Source organism: Peromyscus eremicus, chromosome 18, assembly GCF_949786415.1.
Source record: "Peromyscus eremicus chromosome 18, PerEre_H2_v1, whole genome shotgun sequence".
Taxonomy (NCBI): Eukaryota; Metazoa; Chordata; class Mammalia; order Rodentia; family Cricetidae; genus Peromyscus; species Peromyscus eremicus.
In genome coordinates, this window is record NC_081434.1 from 9,097,959 (window position 1) to 9,116,326 (window position 18,368).

At 40.2% G+C, this 18,368-nt stretch overlaps 1 protein-coding gene and 1 pseudogene across 1 annotated transcript in view; one reads left to right on the top strand and one right to left on the bottom strand.

Moving 5' to 3' along the window:
• The window catches only part of Hmga2 (high mobility group AT-hook 2), a 108,945-nt gene that overhangs the window by 931 nt on the left and 89,646 nt on the right, over positions 1 to 18,368 (top strand). The window contains exons 2-3 of the mRNA XM_059245789.1: positions 7 to 93; positions 11,263 to 11,313. Of these exons, the coding sequence (XP_059101772.1) occupies positions 7 to 93; positions 11,263 to 11,313 (138 nt within the window). The remainder of the gene's footprint in view (positions 1 to 6; positions 94 to 11,262; positions 11,314 to 18,368) is intronic.
• Positions 15,110 to 15,401, bottom strand: LOC131895207 (small ubiquitin-related modifier 2-like; annotated as a pseudogene).

Consider the following 18,368-nt stretch of genomic DNA (forward strand, 5'->3'; position numbering starts at 1 on the left):
AATTAGGAGCCAACCTGTGAGCCCTCTCCTAAGAGACCCAGGGGAAGACCGAAAGGCAGCAAAAACAAGAGTCCTTCCAAAGCAGCTCAGAAGGTGAGAAATTTCAAGTGAAGTTCTCTTCTAACGTTACCAATGACCTCCCTGTAAATTTTCCCCTTCTAAATCCACACACCAGGAGTGGTCCCGGCTGAGTAACCCAAGACATCATTCCTGTATTTACTGGATGGGTCTTAACTTTTTTTTTTTTTTTCTTCTTCCTTCGTGGATGCTTAGTTTAAAAGTTTCCTGGAGAGACAGTGATTTTTAGACAAACAAAGAGCTATCAGATAATCTTCAGGGTGGAGGAGAACCAATGGGGGAGGTAGGGTGGGGACAGGGCTGGGTGGGATGGGGGTGGAAATGACATCATTAATATTTACACCCATGGTGAACTAGTTCATAATAAATCAAAGCTAGAGATTTTGACTGGTGATGATGTTCCTGCAATTTCCTCCGGGGGTGGGGGGTGGGGGAATAATTGAGATTCATTTATTCAGGGCTTATTTACATGATGACTGGAAGCCACGTCTCCCTATTAAAGTTAAGTACTTTGTCAAATAGATGCTAATTAAAAAGAAAATCCAATTATGGGTTACTGGAAAAAAGTTTCATGATTTTTTTTTTTTTAACAACTTTAAATGTGATAAAGTGTATGTGCAGGACAAACCTGTAAGATAATAAATATTGTCACAATCAAAAGAAAGTTTCCCCCAAAGTGTTGCACTCTCATTAGACAACAAGAAGTTTGGAAAGCAACTACTTGTCTTGCTTAATATTTTGGGGGTGTGTGTGTGATAGACCCCCCCCTTCATCAAGTTTGACATTCATCTTTTTTAACAGATTTCAAGTTGCACCTTTAAAATAATTTCATGTTGATTGTGTGTAGTAGCAAAGAGGAAGTACTCCACAGTAAATGCCTGTAGAGAGGAGTGGTGAAGAACCTCTGTCATCTTTGGTTTTAGAAAATAAATTGGAAATAGTCTGCATCTTATTTGTAAGCGTGTGTTGCAGTTGAAAGGAATGATTCAAAAATTAGAAGGAGCTCCCCACATAACTTTTCAATAGATTTAAACACACAGCATTTGTTCAAAATGACCCTATGTTCATTTTGGGGGGATTAATAGTCTGTGTGTATTTTTCTGTGAGAGCAGCCACTAACCACATTAGATGTAATGGTTCTCAGTGGTGTATCCTGTCATAGCAACTAGTGATGTATAAAAGCCACTTAGGAAGTCATTATGACTTCTGGCTGTTTCATTTTTACAGCTTTGAAAAGAGTTGAAAGAGCAGATTTCTCTACTATGTGAATTAACTGCATTTTAAAATTCAGATTTGTAGTTAGTATCTAACCAATTAACCCTCAAGTGTTTCCAAACAACCTTATTAAGAAATAATACCCAATCTGGTATTCTTCCTGGGAGTGCTTTCTCTTCTTTTTATTTATAAGTGAACTGAAATGGACTTAAAAAGAAAACAAAAACACAGAGTTACTCTGTGACGCTTCTGCTCTGGGGCAGCACAGGAATGTCTTGGTAGTTATCAGCAGATATTTAAAATATGATGTAATCACTCTTCAGATGCCTCATAATAATGCTATTTAAGGAATCTTTAAAGCTCACCATCAAGAAATGGTTTGAAAGCTAATACAAAAAGGAAGGTGGATTATCTTCTTAATGTCTCTGTGTGACACTTTCACTGGAATGAATAGGTAGAAATGGTCCTCTCATGGTCTTTCCACTTTACAAAGTTTATCTTATGAAAATGATCTTGGACTAAGAGTATCTTTATGGATAAAAGGAAATTTAAGACTTGTGCCTGATTTAACATATAAAGCAACAAAACAAAATAAAACCAACCCCCCCCCCCAAAAAAAAAACTTATCCATTTCCAAGTCTGTTTGGTTTTTCAGTGACTTTAGCCATAAGCATCTACAGATGGCCCCACCAGGCTGCCCTCTTCCAGTAATTCTCCTTGTATATACACATACTTGTGTAATTACTAAAATACAAATACCACTCCCCCCAAGAAGACTTTTTCTGGACTCTTTCATTCTTCAAGGTATAATTATTTCATATAATTCTATTACAAATGTTCCTTTTTTAATAAGAGTGAACAAATACATGAGCCTAGAACATGACTATTGTTTTTCTTCAATTTTTATAAATTACACTTCATTTGGTGAAGGTGAGAGCGAGGACATTGAAAAGTCATTCCTGGAATGGATAAAAATTCAAGTGTTTTCACTTTCAAATCAGTTTTTATGGAGGATGTTCCTATGCCTTTAGGCACACGATTAGGTTATTAACTGTGTATTGTATTCCAACAAGGCATATGCCCACTATGATTTTGAACTGAAAACCTTTTTAGAAAGAGTTAGTTACACAGTTCAAAACATGCAAGATGAAAATACCCAACTAGACTGAGCTGAATACACATGAAAAGTCTTCTATAAGATTAAGGAAGGGATATTTTTCTGCACTCTGGTAATCATCTCTCTCTCTCTCTCTCTCTCTCTCTCTCTCTCTCTCTCTCTCTCTCTCTCTCTCTCTCTCTCTCTCTCTCTCTCTCTCTCTCTCTCTCTCTCTCTCTCTCTCTCTCTCTCACACACACACACACACACACACACACACACACACACACACACACAGCTGGTAAGTACTTGAGAGAAACAAATTCTCAAATAAGAGGAGATACAATGTACACTGGAATCCTGATGATGCTGTTTAAATTTTCTTGAAGCTTTGAACTTTTTTTTTTTTTTAAACTAAGTTTATGCTTGGACTGAGCAACTGGCCTTGGGGCATTTGAAAGCAAAACTGCTCATTAGGAAATTAACAGTGAGAAACTTGACAATACATGCAGAATGTTGCAAGACCAGGTGCATGAACACCTACTAAATTAGCTGTCCTTTTAATTTCAATAGAAAGTTGATTTGTGTAATATGCACAAGAAACAAATTTATAAAGAGGCAAATTTGTCCTGTTTAGAATTTATGGAAGAGAAGATAATTATTCTCCCATCAAAACTAATTCCATTGATAACCCTTGTGTGTCCATTATAGACTTTCCTGGGAACTCTTCTAATCTGAGTGTAGCCTTATTAAAAAGAAATCAGAAGGTTGCCGTCTTCTGGAGTAAATGATTTATCTGAGTATGCAAGTGTATTTATATTCATTTGTTTTTAGGTTCAGGTATACTTATAACCGCTTACCTCCTAATCTTGGTATTGTGTTTTGGTTTCTCCATGTGGTTGGGCTTACTGGAGTCACTTTATATTTTCACATTTCTTATGCTTGGAGAGGAGGAAGGTATCATCTCTTTTATGTTGTGTTTAGGGTTTTATTGTTTCTTTATAATCAGGAGAGAATACTGGGGGGGGTGTCACTAAAGGCTTTGGCTTCAGGTCACAAGTCAAATGTCTTCAAGTTTCAAAGCAGGTCTCACTCAGGTGCTTGGAGGGGTGTGTGTGTGTTTCTGAGGTTGGGTTAAATTTTAATAGAAAGATTTCAGGCATGAGGTCCCCTTGTTTCATAATGTTAACAGTTTGCTTGCCCCTTTCCTTATCCTGGAGATATAATGGCCAGACTAGAGAACAGAGCACAGAATGACAAATGCATCTGGGTGAATGTATGTATACTTTGAATGATGCATTAAGAATAAACATTCGATTTCATCTTCATACACAATGTAAACAAACACTGAGATTACCTGGGTACTCTATAGACTGAGTCATACTCCACATCTTTCACATTCCTGGAAGTGATTGTTTTTTTTTTTTCATAAATTATTACTAATATCAATCACAGACATTTTAGGATGAAGAAGAGAGGTAGGTCTTACCATTTCATATTAGCTGCGGAGTCTAGTTGCTGTGTGAGGATTTTCCTTAGAGCGTGGAAGGCCAAGGACGAGAGGGACCAAAGGCACCCTTGGTTGACTCAGTCAAAGATGACACTAGGGGTGATGATAAGATTCCAGCCTGTAGTTTCTATAGTACTAGTCTGGTTTGATGTGACCCCTCCGTGTTAACGGACAGGTAAGTTCTTGTGTGAGATTCAGGGCATGAGCAGAGTAAACATAGGCTGGGGTAATGAAGACTGCTGTCTCCACTGTCTTGATATGTGAGGTTGACTTCAACAGTGAACTCTTTTTTTTTTTTTTTTTTTTTTATACTTCGTCTTGCCTGGGAAGAAAAAGCCTGAATCCAGCTATAAATTCCACACGACAATGCCACCCAGTCATCCTAGAGCATGGTACAAACTGGGGAGACTCAGACACACCAGGATTATTTTATGTAGTAACTGAGTGCCAGGGAGACCCACAGTTCTATTTCCCTGGCAGCTACCAGTCCTCTGAACTCTCTCCTCCAAAGCCTCCCATTGCTTTAGATGGCCCATACCCTTGGCTCACTCCTATCATAGGGGTCTCAACGGAGCTGAGTGCTTTCTGGTTGGGATCCCATTGCATTTCTGATCTTGGTTGAGAACAGATGGGCAAGGAAGAGCATTTTATGCTGGTTAAGTCATTCAAACCTGTCTTGTCTTGTGAGTAGACTTTTTTTTTTTTTAACAGTTTCCAGAGTTTACCTTAGAACCTCACAGCTTACATGAGGGTGGAAAGAGAAATTCAGACTGCCCTCCCCCATGATAAGAAGCTCAGTTGAGCATCTGTGCTCAGATAGCCAGTAGACAAAGGTGAACAGAGAAACAGCAATATTTTAAAACTGGTTTTTACTTATTTATATGGCCTTAACACACAAAACAATTTTGAATGGCATTTTCTATTACTTATTTGTTTATCTTTTAGTGCAAGAAATTAAATCTAGGGCCTTGCATATCTTAGGACAGTGCTTTGTCTCTGAGCCATATCTGCACCCTCTGCCTATAGCTGGAGTTTTCCTGGTCCTGCCTGGCCCACGGTCACGACAAATCTCTCTCACCCGCCAGTCCCGCAGCCACTCATACCCAACCAAGTAAACACATAGAGAATTATATTGTTTACAAACTGTATGGCCGCAGCAGGTTTCTTGTTATCTAGTTCTTCTATCTTAAATTAACCCATTTCTATTAGTCAATAAGTTGCCACATGGCTCGTGGCTTACCGGTACCTTACATCTCACTTGTCATGGTGGCGGCTGGCAGTGTCTTTCTTCAAAACAGGAACCTGAAGGACCATTTTGCCAAGCAAAGTTCAGTGGTCACCTTTCTATGGGTCCTGCATGTCCAGTGGATCAAGCAGTCCAGGCAAGAACAATTTCTTGCCCAAATGGCTATTTTTGCCAAGAAGAAGATAAATTCCATATAGAGTGTCTTCGATGCCCATCCTCCTCTCTGAAGTAAATTGGTGCTGCCAGGAGCAGACATGTCTCACTGTCCAGAAAGTCTAAATTTTTAAAAACATTTTAAATGCCATATTCTGTAGGTCTTTGAAGTGTTTGAAGATTACCTACCAAACTGAATTATATCTATGTATACCTAGAAAACAACATGACTATAAGTTTGACTATCATAGAAGACTAATTATTAATCTATATTTCTTAATTATCCATTAAAATCTAAATGAGTTACATAAACATAATACCTCAAACGAGAATAGAAATATATATATATAGTATAACAAAATTAAGTTTAAACTTGTGTCAATAAACTAAAATCCGTAGCAATGTGAAACATTTTAAACAAGTTGCTTTATAAGAGTAGATTCAATAATCTACCCTTTCATCCTATCATATCTGTATCACCCGCCCCCAGCCTTTCCTTTGAGCCCTACATCATTGCTATTGTATCTGATTGCACAAGAGGTAGGGGACAGTGTAGAGCGGGAAAATCTCCAGCTTTGAACTCGAGAACTCTTCCAAAACGTTGTCCCTGGGTTTAACTTACTGTATATGTGTGTGGAAGCAGACATGTGCAAGAATAATGGCGGGAAGACTCACTTATGTGTTTCCCTGGGTAACTGAGTGTGAGCTGCAATGGATGATGGGAATTTCTTCTATTTCTCACTGAAAATATACTATGTGAGCAAATCGTAGCATCTTTTCAAGACTAAAAACGGTTGTACTTAACCTCGGGAAACCCACAGAGCTGGGTTATCAAAATGGCGAAATGAGAATTTACTCAATGTTTAGTCTAAATGATTGATCCAGTTGAATTCAGTTTCAATGAATGTTAGTTCACACTGCTTATGGTTTTTTGTTTGTTTGTTTTGAGAGAAGTTGGAAGAAATTGTTTATTTTTTTCTAGATTTTGATTAGAAATCCTTAAGTTTCATACACTCTTGTGTTTCTGCATACTATTGGGTTCAAGCAGGATTTAGTCTTTTTTAAAAAAAATCAAAATACAAGTATCTGAAGACAAACCAAGCCACTTTCTCATGCAGCTGGTTTTTTTTTTTTATTTTATTTTTTTTCCTAGTTCTTTTTCTGTGTTTAAACACTTACTGATTTGAAGTAGGGATGGCTGGCTTACAGGTAATGCCCACTGTAACACAAAAATATGATGAGAACATTTAGAATTATAAAAATTGAATAGCTCTCTGAATGTTTACCCCTGACCTGAAGTCAGACTTGAATTCGTCTCTTAGTTCCCAGCCACCGCCCTCGTTCATGTCTTAACAGCAATACAGGAAGAGGGAAAACATTTTCCTTTAACTACTCATTTATCCTAAGGCGCATTCTTCTTTTTAAAATTTTCTTTTCTTGGTCTTAAAAAAAAAAATCTCCTCTTCTCCTCACACCTTGCCTAGAGTATGGCCATTCTGTTTTATATCTGAGACTATCTCAGCAAAGAAAAGAGCTCTCTCGTCTTGACATCAGGTTGAGTCCAAGAAGGTCGGCAAGTCACAGAATCTCCCACGAAGTGGGAAACCAGGGAAGGAGTTAAATAGAAATGTTCTCGGAATGTCACTGTGGAGACCTCCAAGCTAAGTAGGATCTCTTTGCACGGCCATTGTTTTAAAGTAGCAGAGTTACCTAACATCTGAGTGCCTGTTCAATACAGCAGTCTTGCTGAGCCTTCACGAGTAGATTTCTCATTGAATTCTCTCTGTGGTCTTCACAAATGATTAAAAAAAAAACAAACCTGATTCAAAATTGTGAACTGACACATGTCCAGTGTTCAACTTTTCTCAAACTCATCATTCTCACTTCCAGGCACTGGTCAGTGTTTATACACTACCAACCACAAGGCTGATGTCTATCAGCTTCCTCAATGACCTGAATACAGACTCAATTAGAAGTGTGAGGAATGTGAAGTATGGCTCCCTTGAAGACACAAGGGCAAAGAAATGTGTGTCTTCTGCCACCAATACGCAGAGACTTTGAACCCCCAAATAAATCCACAAGTGTTGGGGATTGCAATAAGCCAAATATATTCATCTTTGTCAAATGAAAGGCCTCTAAGAGATGGTTTTGAAGTTTTACGAAGCTTTCAGGTTTGATGGTAGTAGGAAAACAAAACACACAGGAAACACCAATGCTTCTCACCTCCCAGTCTCCCGGCTCCCCACTGTCTCTCTTCTTCCTCTCTCCTTCCTCCCCCCTTTCATCCCTCTCTTTTTCTTCCTTTCACTGGTAGTGAATCGTGCCTCTAATAGATCCACACTAACCATGATCACCATTTCCAAAGTCAAGGGAGATGGTCACAAGATAAATTCCCTTTTTAAACTTTTTTAAAACATTAAATAAGCTTGGAGTACCCAGCACTTCTTAAATAAAGAAATACATCTTCCATTTAGCATCCCCCCCCCCCCATTTTCGCAAACTTGCTTCTCAACATCTAAAATTTAGGACACAATTCTGAACTATGCACTTTACAAAGACATAAAGAATATAATGGAGCCAACCAAGGAAGAGAGCACCTTGAGTAAGCTGTGGTGTGAGGGATGTGGGTACTTATGTAATAGTGCTGGTCACAGTCTGAAATTCTAGTTTTCACAAATGCAGAAAGCCTACTGGTTCTCCCTGCTCCCCTCTAGAAGAGCTGAAAACACTTAGAAGGAGTTAGGTCTCAATTATACACATACATGGAATCCAGACCCCAAATCTATCCCAGCAACGGCAAGGCAAACATTCGCTTTTACAGTATTGTATATGTTGATATTTTAAAACAAGTACCCTCGATGTTTTGTTTGCCTTCTTTGAAAGACAAACGCCCCAAAGAGCATTGGAGACACAATACACAAAAGCTGTTAAAACCACAGTTTTCCAGTCTCTGAAAACCCTGGAGCTGCTCTGGTGTACAAACTAAAAGCCCAGCTTGTTTGGCAGCCTTTGTGGAGTTTGATCAGAGGGATCCAGTAATGTGGGTTTTAGAGAACAATCAAGCCTCCCAGACAGATCGAGGCCACACAGTGCATCCAGCATGTTCCTCCTAGATGTCATCTCAGAAGAGGGTTTCAGTTTACATGGGACACCAGCCTCTATGCCCAAGGAGCAAGTTTACTTTTAACAAGTCCAAGTGATAATCGCGGTCTTGTGCCCTTTCGTTCATGGTATGAATTTTGTTTCTCAATGGGCTTTTTGTGAATGGGATACTCATTTAAACGTTATCGTATTTGCAAGGCTTCCTCTCCCCTCCCTCTTTGAGAGATCTGTTTTCTCTGACTTTAAAATGCAGGAAAGCCCCTTTTAGAGAATTCCTTCTCTGCGGTAGATTTCAGATACACCCAGGTCATATCATAGCCCCCAGGATGTAAGAGTTATATAGAAATCCCTGGCAGAGCACTGTTACCTTCAAGGTTAATAGCAGCCTCCTCTCTGCTCCAAGGACCACCCAGTTCCCATGAGAAAGGATTTCTGTGTTTCATGTTCCTGTAATTCATCACTGGGTAAACTGTGCAATCTTATAGTTAACTTCCAAAACGCACTCAAGAGCTCCTCTCTCCCAAGGGCCTGTGATCCTTTACAACTCACTGTATTCCAGCCTTGTGTTTCTTCAAAGTTTTCTTCTAAAGGAGACGGTTGAGTATACTGGAGTATTTTTTGCCTTGACTCAACTGTCTGTGGGATTGGACTAACTTGAGGCGTCTTGTTTAGGGTGGGCACTTCTAAGTACCTTAATATCCCCTCAAAGGAGAGCTCATCTCCACTTTGCAGAGGAAATCAAATTAAGGCTTCCAGGGACATATCCCCAGTCATAAAGCTAGAGTATCTGAGAAAGGTCTTCGACCTAAGCTTTTCAAAGCATGACACCTTCATCTCTTCAGAGGACAATTGAGAAAGGCTGTGTGGTATTCTGGGCATGCCCAGCTTTCATTTGCCATAAAATTCATGCTCTCATGACCAAAGGTGAGACAGTGCACTAAGTTTGACCTTAAAGAAACCCTTGTTGATTTCAGATTATTGACCCAGAAACAACTGACAGCCAAATCTTGACAGTTAGCTAAAGATCCTAAGAGCTCCTGAATTTCTCTTAATTCTCAGAAGTGAGCCAAGTCAGTGGCTCTGTTACCACAACTTTCTCAAGCTGTGGGTGGGGGAAAGCAGCAGTTTTGGAAATCAAGCAGAGCTGGGTTCGAATCTTAGGTGCATCACTTACTGGCCTTGTGTGTGTCCTAACTCATTTAGGATTTAGTCACTCTTCTGCAGAGTAAATGAAATCCTGATGCTCCTGTTACAAGCCTGCTGTAAGTTGGTTAAAGTAATATGCGTACCTAACTTAGACCAGAGTGTTTTAAATGCTTAAAAATTGGAGGTAAAGTTATAATCATGTAGAGCTTCTGACATTTGTGGGCCTGGATTAACCCATGGCTGGATAGCAATGCCAGGTGTCTATCTGCAGATTGTCTGTCTATCATTACCAAACCTGCCTATCTGTCCATCCATCCACCTATCCACCCACCCATCCATCCATCCGTCCGTCCGTCCATCCATGCATGCATCCATCCATCCATGTGTCCATCCATCCATGCGTCCATGTTTCTATCCATGTTTCTATCTATCTATCTATCTATCTATCTATCTATCTATCTATCTATCTATCTATCTATTTTCGTCTGCTTTTATTAAGTAGAAGAGGGGAAGGAATGTTTCATTTGGCATGATAGGCTCTTAATATCTCATTTTAGTATCACTGTACCAAGACCCACTGGCTGTTAACTCAGGTAACAAAACTAAGTCCCAAAACAAGTTGTTCCAACTCAGCCTACCTAGATTTTTGCATGAGAGGTCTTGGGAAGGTTCTTATACACAAAACAATAAGTACTCACCTTTCTTTATTCAGAAAAGTATGTGTGCTTTTTATTGAAGGTAGATGTGTGTGTGTGTGTGTGTGTGTGTGTGTGTGTGTGTGTGTGTATCAGTGTATTGACATGCTTAGGGGATGGAGTAAGGGTGACTAAGGTTAATTACTTTATGAATGTTAAAATTGGAACTAAAATAGAAATAAATTACTAATATCAGAAAAATCTATACAGTATAGCAATGAAACAAACTTGAAAGATAACAGGAAATAGATCCATGTCCTATTGAGTGTGGAATTATTGTTAATCCCATTTTTATTTAATAATTTTTATGCAGCTATGGTTTAAATCTCTGGGATAAATATTGGTGATTTTTGCTGTTTTATCTTATCTATCTATCTATCTGTCTGTCTGTCTGTCTGTCTGTCTGTCTCCCTCTCTCCCTGCCTTAGGCGACTGATTAACAGGTGATAGTTTTGGGCAAAGAACAGAAAATTAGCCACTTAGGACTTGATAGATGTTCATTGTTTCTTATTAAAGTGTTTATGTATTATTTCCTACATTCAGATTTGCCTTCCATAGTAGCATAGAAAGAACTACTTTATTATTTAAAATTAATATGTCTGTATTAGTTTCTGTGACTAGTTGTAACTGAAAAGAGAGTCTTGACCATTGAAAGAATGTTCACTCTGTAAAATATTAATTTGCATAAATTATGGGGTGTGGGAATATTTCTTTTGTCTGATCAGAAACAAAGGCAAAGTGGATTTCACAAAAGCGTATTCATGCATTTCATAAGAGACCACTCCATGGGAGTCTTTTATGGTGAAGGGTTGCATAGATACCTCTTTATATCACACAGCGAACAGCGAAGAAGCATCCACTAAAAAACACAGAAGATGGAGTATCCAAGAGAAAGAAGTTAAGACATTCTTGATACCTCATCTTCAGTTCCAGAACATTCTAACTGGAAAGAGAGCCCTTGGTCCAGCACTTGTAAATAATGTCAGACATGACTTCCTTTTTCTTTGTTTCTTTTTTCCAGAAAGCAGAGGCCATTGGAGAAAAACGGCCAAGAGGCAGACCTAGGAAATGGGTGAGTAAGGAGATACAATTTCCATTCTTCAGCGGAAAAGAATGTATTTTTTAAAATGAAAGTGAAAAAAAAAATTGTATTTCGTGGATGATGTGAATTGGTCCCTTATGGTGTGATGAGTCTTTGGGAGACTGAGGCTGATGACCAATGATGGTTTCTTACCATTTGTCTCCAGAACTCCCTGCCTCTGTTCCTGGAGGTGACTCCTTCCTTCTGTCTCTTTCCACATCAGAGGAGTCCCCCACTCTTCCTGCAAAGGGTAACAACGATGATGATGTGTTTATGGGTTGAGGAACTAAAGTTATTACGAACCCTCAGAAGTCGGTTACAGTGGTGATAAAACGCGGACCAACCATGAACGAGATAAATTTTTTTTTTTTCAAACGTTTTTCTCTTTGTGGTTTCTTCTCCGGCCTTTCTTTTGGACTAGTCTCATTTCCTGGGTGCTTTACATGTTCTTTATCACGTTGGTTTCTCCAGGAAACAGGTGTCATTTCCAGCAGTCCCAGCGAACCTTAATTATCATTCTGCATAGGGACAATGGTGCCAGGCACATTACCCACGGTCTCTGGAATGTCTTTTCCACTGACGTCTCCACCGTAAGGACGACGCTGTTTCTCAAGAAGGTGGCAGGCGTTGTCTGGCCCCAGCCTGTCTGTGTTACTCCTCCTGCTCCCCTAAAGTTCTTCCCTGGTTTGTTCCTGCTCCCCCCACCTTTGAATGTTTCTTTGAATTTTGGGGTGAATTTTCCCTCTTCCTTTGCTGTTCCTTTCTCAAGTTCTGTATCACTTTCTATTTATACTTCGGTATTGCCTTTCATTTAATGTATTCATCTTGTATTTTTTTTTTCCCCCTCTCCGGTCCACATGTGTTAGGATTAGATTTCTTAGCACAAGGAAATGGGGATGATCTTTAGATTAAAAACATCTTAGTGTTGTACTGGAACCTTAAAGGAAAGGCATTTTATGGAGCCCTGTTTTCCAATAAATGAATTCTCTCCCAACCTTATCTACATGGCCATCCTCCAATCTATGCCCCATTACAAAGGGATCACACTGCCCCCTAGGCCTCCTCTTTCTTCCACAAATGCTCAGGACTTAGTAAAAAAAAAAAAAAAAAAAAAATCTTGCACTCCACTTTGGAAACAACCCCCATCTCTATGCCTACCTCCTGAAATATGTAAAGCATTTTTTTCCCACTTTCATTCACAGTAAGCCTTCAAATATTTGAGGACAATTAACTATCTCCAACCCTTCCACCCCTACCTTATCCTGCATAAAGGAACATTCTTACTTGTTTCTGAGTACATTTTTTTTTTCAATCTTCTGAAATGTGTTCCGCAGAGCTAAGGATCGTATTCCAGGTGTGGGTTCTGCAAACAGTGGGTTTATTCCCTCTCTTGTACATATGGTTGTCTATTGCTGTTTAATCAATTTTCTGGGACTACACAGATATGAATAAACACCTATTTCATTATGCTTACCTGTTATTTGGGTCATGAGTATGGACAGGGCAGAGCAGAAAGTCTCTGCTAAGAGGACTCCAGCATTTAGACACACCTCTAACATTCAGGGCCTGGAATTGGAAGGCTTCTTAACTTCAGGTTCTTTGGTAGGTTGGAAATCTGGTCATGTCTGTGAGTGTCCTCAGATAGCTCACACTATGATCTGATGGTCTCGGGCCTCTTATGTACACTCATGGGTCAGTAACAGGGAAGGCACCACAAACTAACTTCTAGAAATCAAAAAGTCCCGCTACTGTTCCACTCTAGTGAGCACAGGGCTGGCTAAGCTTTTAGTGCACATAGACTAAATACAGACCTGCTCTTTCCTAAGCATCCTAAAGGATACCCCTTCCTACTGATGAATCAAAATACCCACATACTTTTTCTAATAAGCAACGGAATGGTCAACAGATGAGATCTTTGAAGTCACAGGATTAGCAAGACTAAAATGAAATAAGTTGCAATCAGTTACAGAGAAAATCAACCAGGCGAATACCTTTGACCAGATAAATCTCTGCTTTTCATACCCAATGCAAAGGGTACCTTTGGGGTACCCTCTGATGCAGTGGTTCTCAACCTTCCTAATGCTGTGGCCCTTTAATACAGTTCCTCATGTTGTGGTGACCCCCCCCTCCCCCGCACATGCACCATACAATTATTTTCATTGCTACTTCATAACTGCAATTTTGCTACTGCTATGAATTACAACGTAGCCATCTGATAGGCCAGAATCCGATATGCGACCCTTAAAGGTGTTGTGATCTACAGGCTGAGAACCGCCCCTCCAATGTCCTCAAGTTAAGGTCCTCCATAGATCTCCATCTTGTCTGCAGCCCCAGAACTGGTGGGTGAGTTGATTCCAGCCCAGTCCAGTGCTTCAGAGCCCTGCAGTTCATACCTACTTCCTTGGTGGCTCACACAACTGTTTCTACCAAATACAGAACATTAAAGGGTGTGTACAATTTTCTTCTTAAGGGGTGCTGGTTTATTGGAGGGTACCGGATTCTAGACATGATCTTCAGGCTGGGTAAGAGTGCTTGGAAAGTATCAACCATGGAGACCCTGGCTTCCTGGGAACAGCTATGTGACCCTCACTGACTCACCCGGCTTCTAATTTTTTATTGGCTGTGAGAACGGAACTGTGTGTGTGTGTGTGTGTGTGTGTGTGTGTGTGTGTGTGTGTGTGTGTGTGATTGTAGCAAGCTCCTGATTTGGTCCCCGAAGAAAAGCAGCTCTACTTGGGAGAGGCAAGTAAAGGAAATGGTGTGTTTTTCCTAGACAACGTGTTTCCTCTTTGCTTGTCTTCTGTTGGCAACTGCGCAGGCAGTCCCAGCGAGGCATTCTGCTCAGGGGCATTCTCTGCCGGGAGGTTTGTATGGAGGAAGAAATCACTGCGTTTTCCATAGCAAGTGGGCTTGTGCTTTATGCTAAGTACGATTCTTTCCAACAGTTACATTCACTGATTTCCTTGAGTTGTAGATAGATGTTTGAACTGACTGGATTGACTTGGTATTTGGTTTAGAGGCCAAATAGTTAGTTCCCTTTATTCTTATAGGTTGTTTCATTTTAAAGTTCTTTCGCTAAAAATAAAAATAAAAAACATATCCTATAAAATTTTTTTTAAAAAAAATAAGTTTATACAAATAAGAAGATACCTACTTAAAGGGGATTTAAGGATTCATTTTTTTCAAATGTAATTTACCCCTACTCAAGACGATTTCCCTACATGGAGCAGCTATATATTACAAATTACAAGCTTGTCTTTGGTTGCACAATGATAAGTGAAATTCTCCAAGTGAACAAAGTATACAGAGAGTCTATGTCATGGAGCTTTTAAATTAAATCAACGTGAACAAAATAACTTCCCGGATTTTTGAGATATGAGCTGAGTGAACATGCCACTAAAGGAGAACGGGGGTATTTCCTCAGAACCAGTGCCTTCCCCAGACCAGTTCCATGTGATGCTGACCAGAATAGAACATTGGTTACCGAGAGGGAGGAGAGAGAGAGAGAGAGAGAGAGAGAGAGAGAGAGAGAGAGAGAGAGAGAGAGAGAGAGAGAGAGAGAGAGAAGGAGAGGAGAGAAGGAGAGGAGAGAAGGAGAGAAAGAGAGGAGAGAGAAAGAGAGGAAGGAGAGAAAAGAAAGAAAACACAATATGCATGTGTCTAATAAAAGAGTGGGGAAGGGGAAATGAAAGAACAGAGAAAACTAGGATGTGATAGAACCAGATTGAGACTTTCTAATTGAGAATGTATTCAACAAAACCCTGGGGTAAAGTAGCGGGCTCCCTTTCTAGTAGACACCTCCTGTCTGCTGCTGGAACGCATCAATCATGTCTTCCTCCTCCACTTCCAACCGTGCAGGTGTGTCTGTGCCGTCGGGTGTAGCTCATCAGACTGGGATCTCATCTACCTCTGACAAGCCTGTCATTCACAATAGTTTCCGAGCGGCTTTCGTTAGTTTACTAGCGACATTTGCTTCTTCATCTTAAACCGTATCACAGAGCCATCCTGCCCACCACCTTCAAGTTAATGTGATCCTTCTTCTCAGTCTTGACTCCCTCCTTGGGTTTCTCACCAACCATGGCAAGCGCTGGAGTCACCTCAGCTGCCTCTTCACAAAAGAGGCATCAGGCACACACCCTGTCCTATTAATCATACCGACCCACGGGAGTGACCTGGAAAAGAGCATTTAGTGTAACTGGGGTCAGTAGTCGGATATTTAATCAAGAGCTGGTTCACCTTTAGATCTGAAGAGAATCTGGCATCCTGCACGGGGGATTGGTGGGTCCAGGGATCCTTACAAGCAGGCTAACTAGAGATGTTTAGGGATCCTTCTGCTGTCCACTGCCTCCTTTGGTCTAGTCTTTCCTCTGGTTTGATTAGACTTCACGTCTATCACTTTGATAGGAGTTTCAGTTTCTGGATTTTCAGTCTCTGTCTTCTGTGTATGTCGGGGTGAGAGGTAAAGAGAGGAGAAAGAATGGGACCTAAATTTCCTTCATACCTAACAGCCAAGGATCAGGATTCAGGTCGTTTGGGTCCAAGTGTTGACCCACCCCCAACTAACTGTATCATCTTGAACAAATGACATGATTGTCCCAGGGCCCCAATGCTCATCTGGCAAAAGTAAAGGAATTCGAGGAATTCTTGTATGTGTTAAAGGAGGAAATGTGTGCAAAGGCTCAAAAAAAAAAAAAAAAAAAAAAAAAAAAAAAAAAAAACCTCATAACACGGCATGCTTGGTCACTGTCCCAGATTATGCTTCACTCCATCGTGAAGCATGTGCTTTCCCCTTAATGTCAGTCACACCCTGCACTTTAATCATCCATAGCCACCAGTAGTCATGCATGAAGTAAAGTGAGAACCACACACCGTACTCACCACGTTCTCTTGGTGGTACCATGTCTTCACAGTGTCTCCGTTAGGGTTTTTATGGCTGTGAAGAGACACCATGACAACTCTTATAAAAGGAAAACATTTTGTTGGCGTGGCTCGAGTACAGTTCAGAGGTTCAGTCCATTATTACCATGGCGGGGAGCATGGCGGCATGCAGGCAGACATGGTGCTGGAGAGGTAGCTGAGAGTCCTACATCTTGCAGGCAACAGGAAGTCAACTGAGACACTAGGTGCTATCCTGAGCATAGGAAACCTCAAAGCCTGCCCCCACAGTGACACACTTCCTTCATACTCCAAGGCCATACTCACTCCAATAAAGTCACACCTCTTAACAGTGCTACTCCCTATGAGATTATGGGTGCCAATTACATTCAAACTACCACGATGTGTCTCTGTTGAATATAATCAAGTTTATGAATTGCTTATTAGTGATATTAAAGTTAGTTTTATGTCTGTTCATACGAGGAGAAAATTTGACATTGATGCTAAAAGGCTTTCTTTCTCTGACATTGTGTATTACTGAACTTGAAAAGTATTTTTTTATACTTTTTACCTTAATATGTACTTATAGAAACTTGAATGTTGTCAGAACCTCTATATCATTCCATCAGTTCCCCCACCTTCTGTGTTCAGGTAATACCTGCATTTCTCCCTTTTGCCTCAAAAAGGAGTTCATCACGTAATTGGTATAGGGACAGAACATGCTCGGCAAACATCTGAGAACATGGAGCTCAGGCTCGGGGGCGCCATGAGATAGCAAAGATGTTCATTTCACTCATGAAACATGCCATTCAGATGTTTCTTAGGAAGACCACCAGGGCTTCTGGAGAAAAGCAGCAAAGGCCAGATACCAGGAATAAGTGGGCAAGGACAAGCAGGCCCTTAAGGGTTTTGTTCTTAGAATATTTCAATAAAGGAAAATACACCATAAAACAAATGAATGCCTTTTTTTTTTTTTTTCAAAAGGAAAAAATTATTCTGGAGATCATGAAATTGACCCAGACGTTGACCCGAGGACCAGATGCCGAGCTTAGATGGTCATTAGAAAGCTGCTAACAGGCCCAGCTGTTTCCTTGGCTGTTGAAACCCTTAATTTGGCAATGGGGTGTGTACAGGATGTTAAGTTAAAAATACACAATTCCACTTCACCTCCTTCCAGGGGCATTTGCTTATAGTAAGGAGTCTGTGATACACAGGAAAGTGATGTAATTTCATTTGTTAGTCACACACGTGAAGAGTCCAGATAGACAAGGTCTTTCCTGAGCTGTAGCAATCTCGGAATATAAGAGATGATTGGAGCTGCCAGGCAGGAGACGCTAACTCAGAATAAATTTGCCTCTCATTGGACTGATGGAAACTGTTTTCTTCTAAGGATTTCTAGCATTCACATGCACAAGAACCTGGAAATCTCCTTGAAACCAAAGCATTGGGTTTCCATTTCTCTCCTTTCCAGATGTTTGTTCCCTTTTGAAAAACTTGTACCCATTGTAACTTAGCACTTGCCTTGTTCACAATGAAATATAACTCCAGTGTTTAAGAAGAGATATCCAATAATGCAGAGTACAGATAATTTTAAGTTTGTACTGGGGCCATAGGGGAAGAGACGACCTTGATATAACATCAAAAATACCAGCTAAGTGGAATTTGTAAAAGCAAGACCACGTTCCCTTAAAAACTTGCAACAATAACATGCTTTAAAAACCAGCAGAACTTCCACACCACCCACCTATTGCACAAGAAAATTCCATATCCTGAATTATAGAGAGGAGGCAGTTCAGAAACATAAGTAATCTACGTCCTTATACAGTATCATCAGGTACGTGGAATCCTGGTTTAGACAGTTACCTCACTATCAGTTTAATCTAATGACATTTAATCCAAATGACTGCATTTATTTTCGTATAAATGCAGCTAAGTCTTTTTTTTGGAAATAAATGTTCCATATTCCCTCTCACACATATTTACCTGTAGTTATTCAGGCTCCAGTGTTTGTGGATTCTTATAAATAGTCCCCAAAGAATGGAAGCTTGGTAGTGTATAAATAGCATCAACATGCCACTTTTTTTTTTTTCCTTTTTGAGATAGTATCTCACTGTGTAGCTCTGGCTGGCCTGAAACTCAAGGAGACCCGCCTGCCTTTGCTTCCCAAGTGC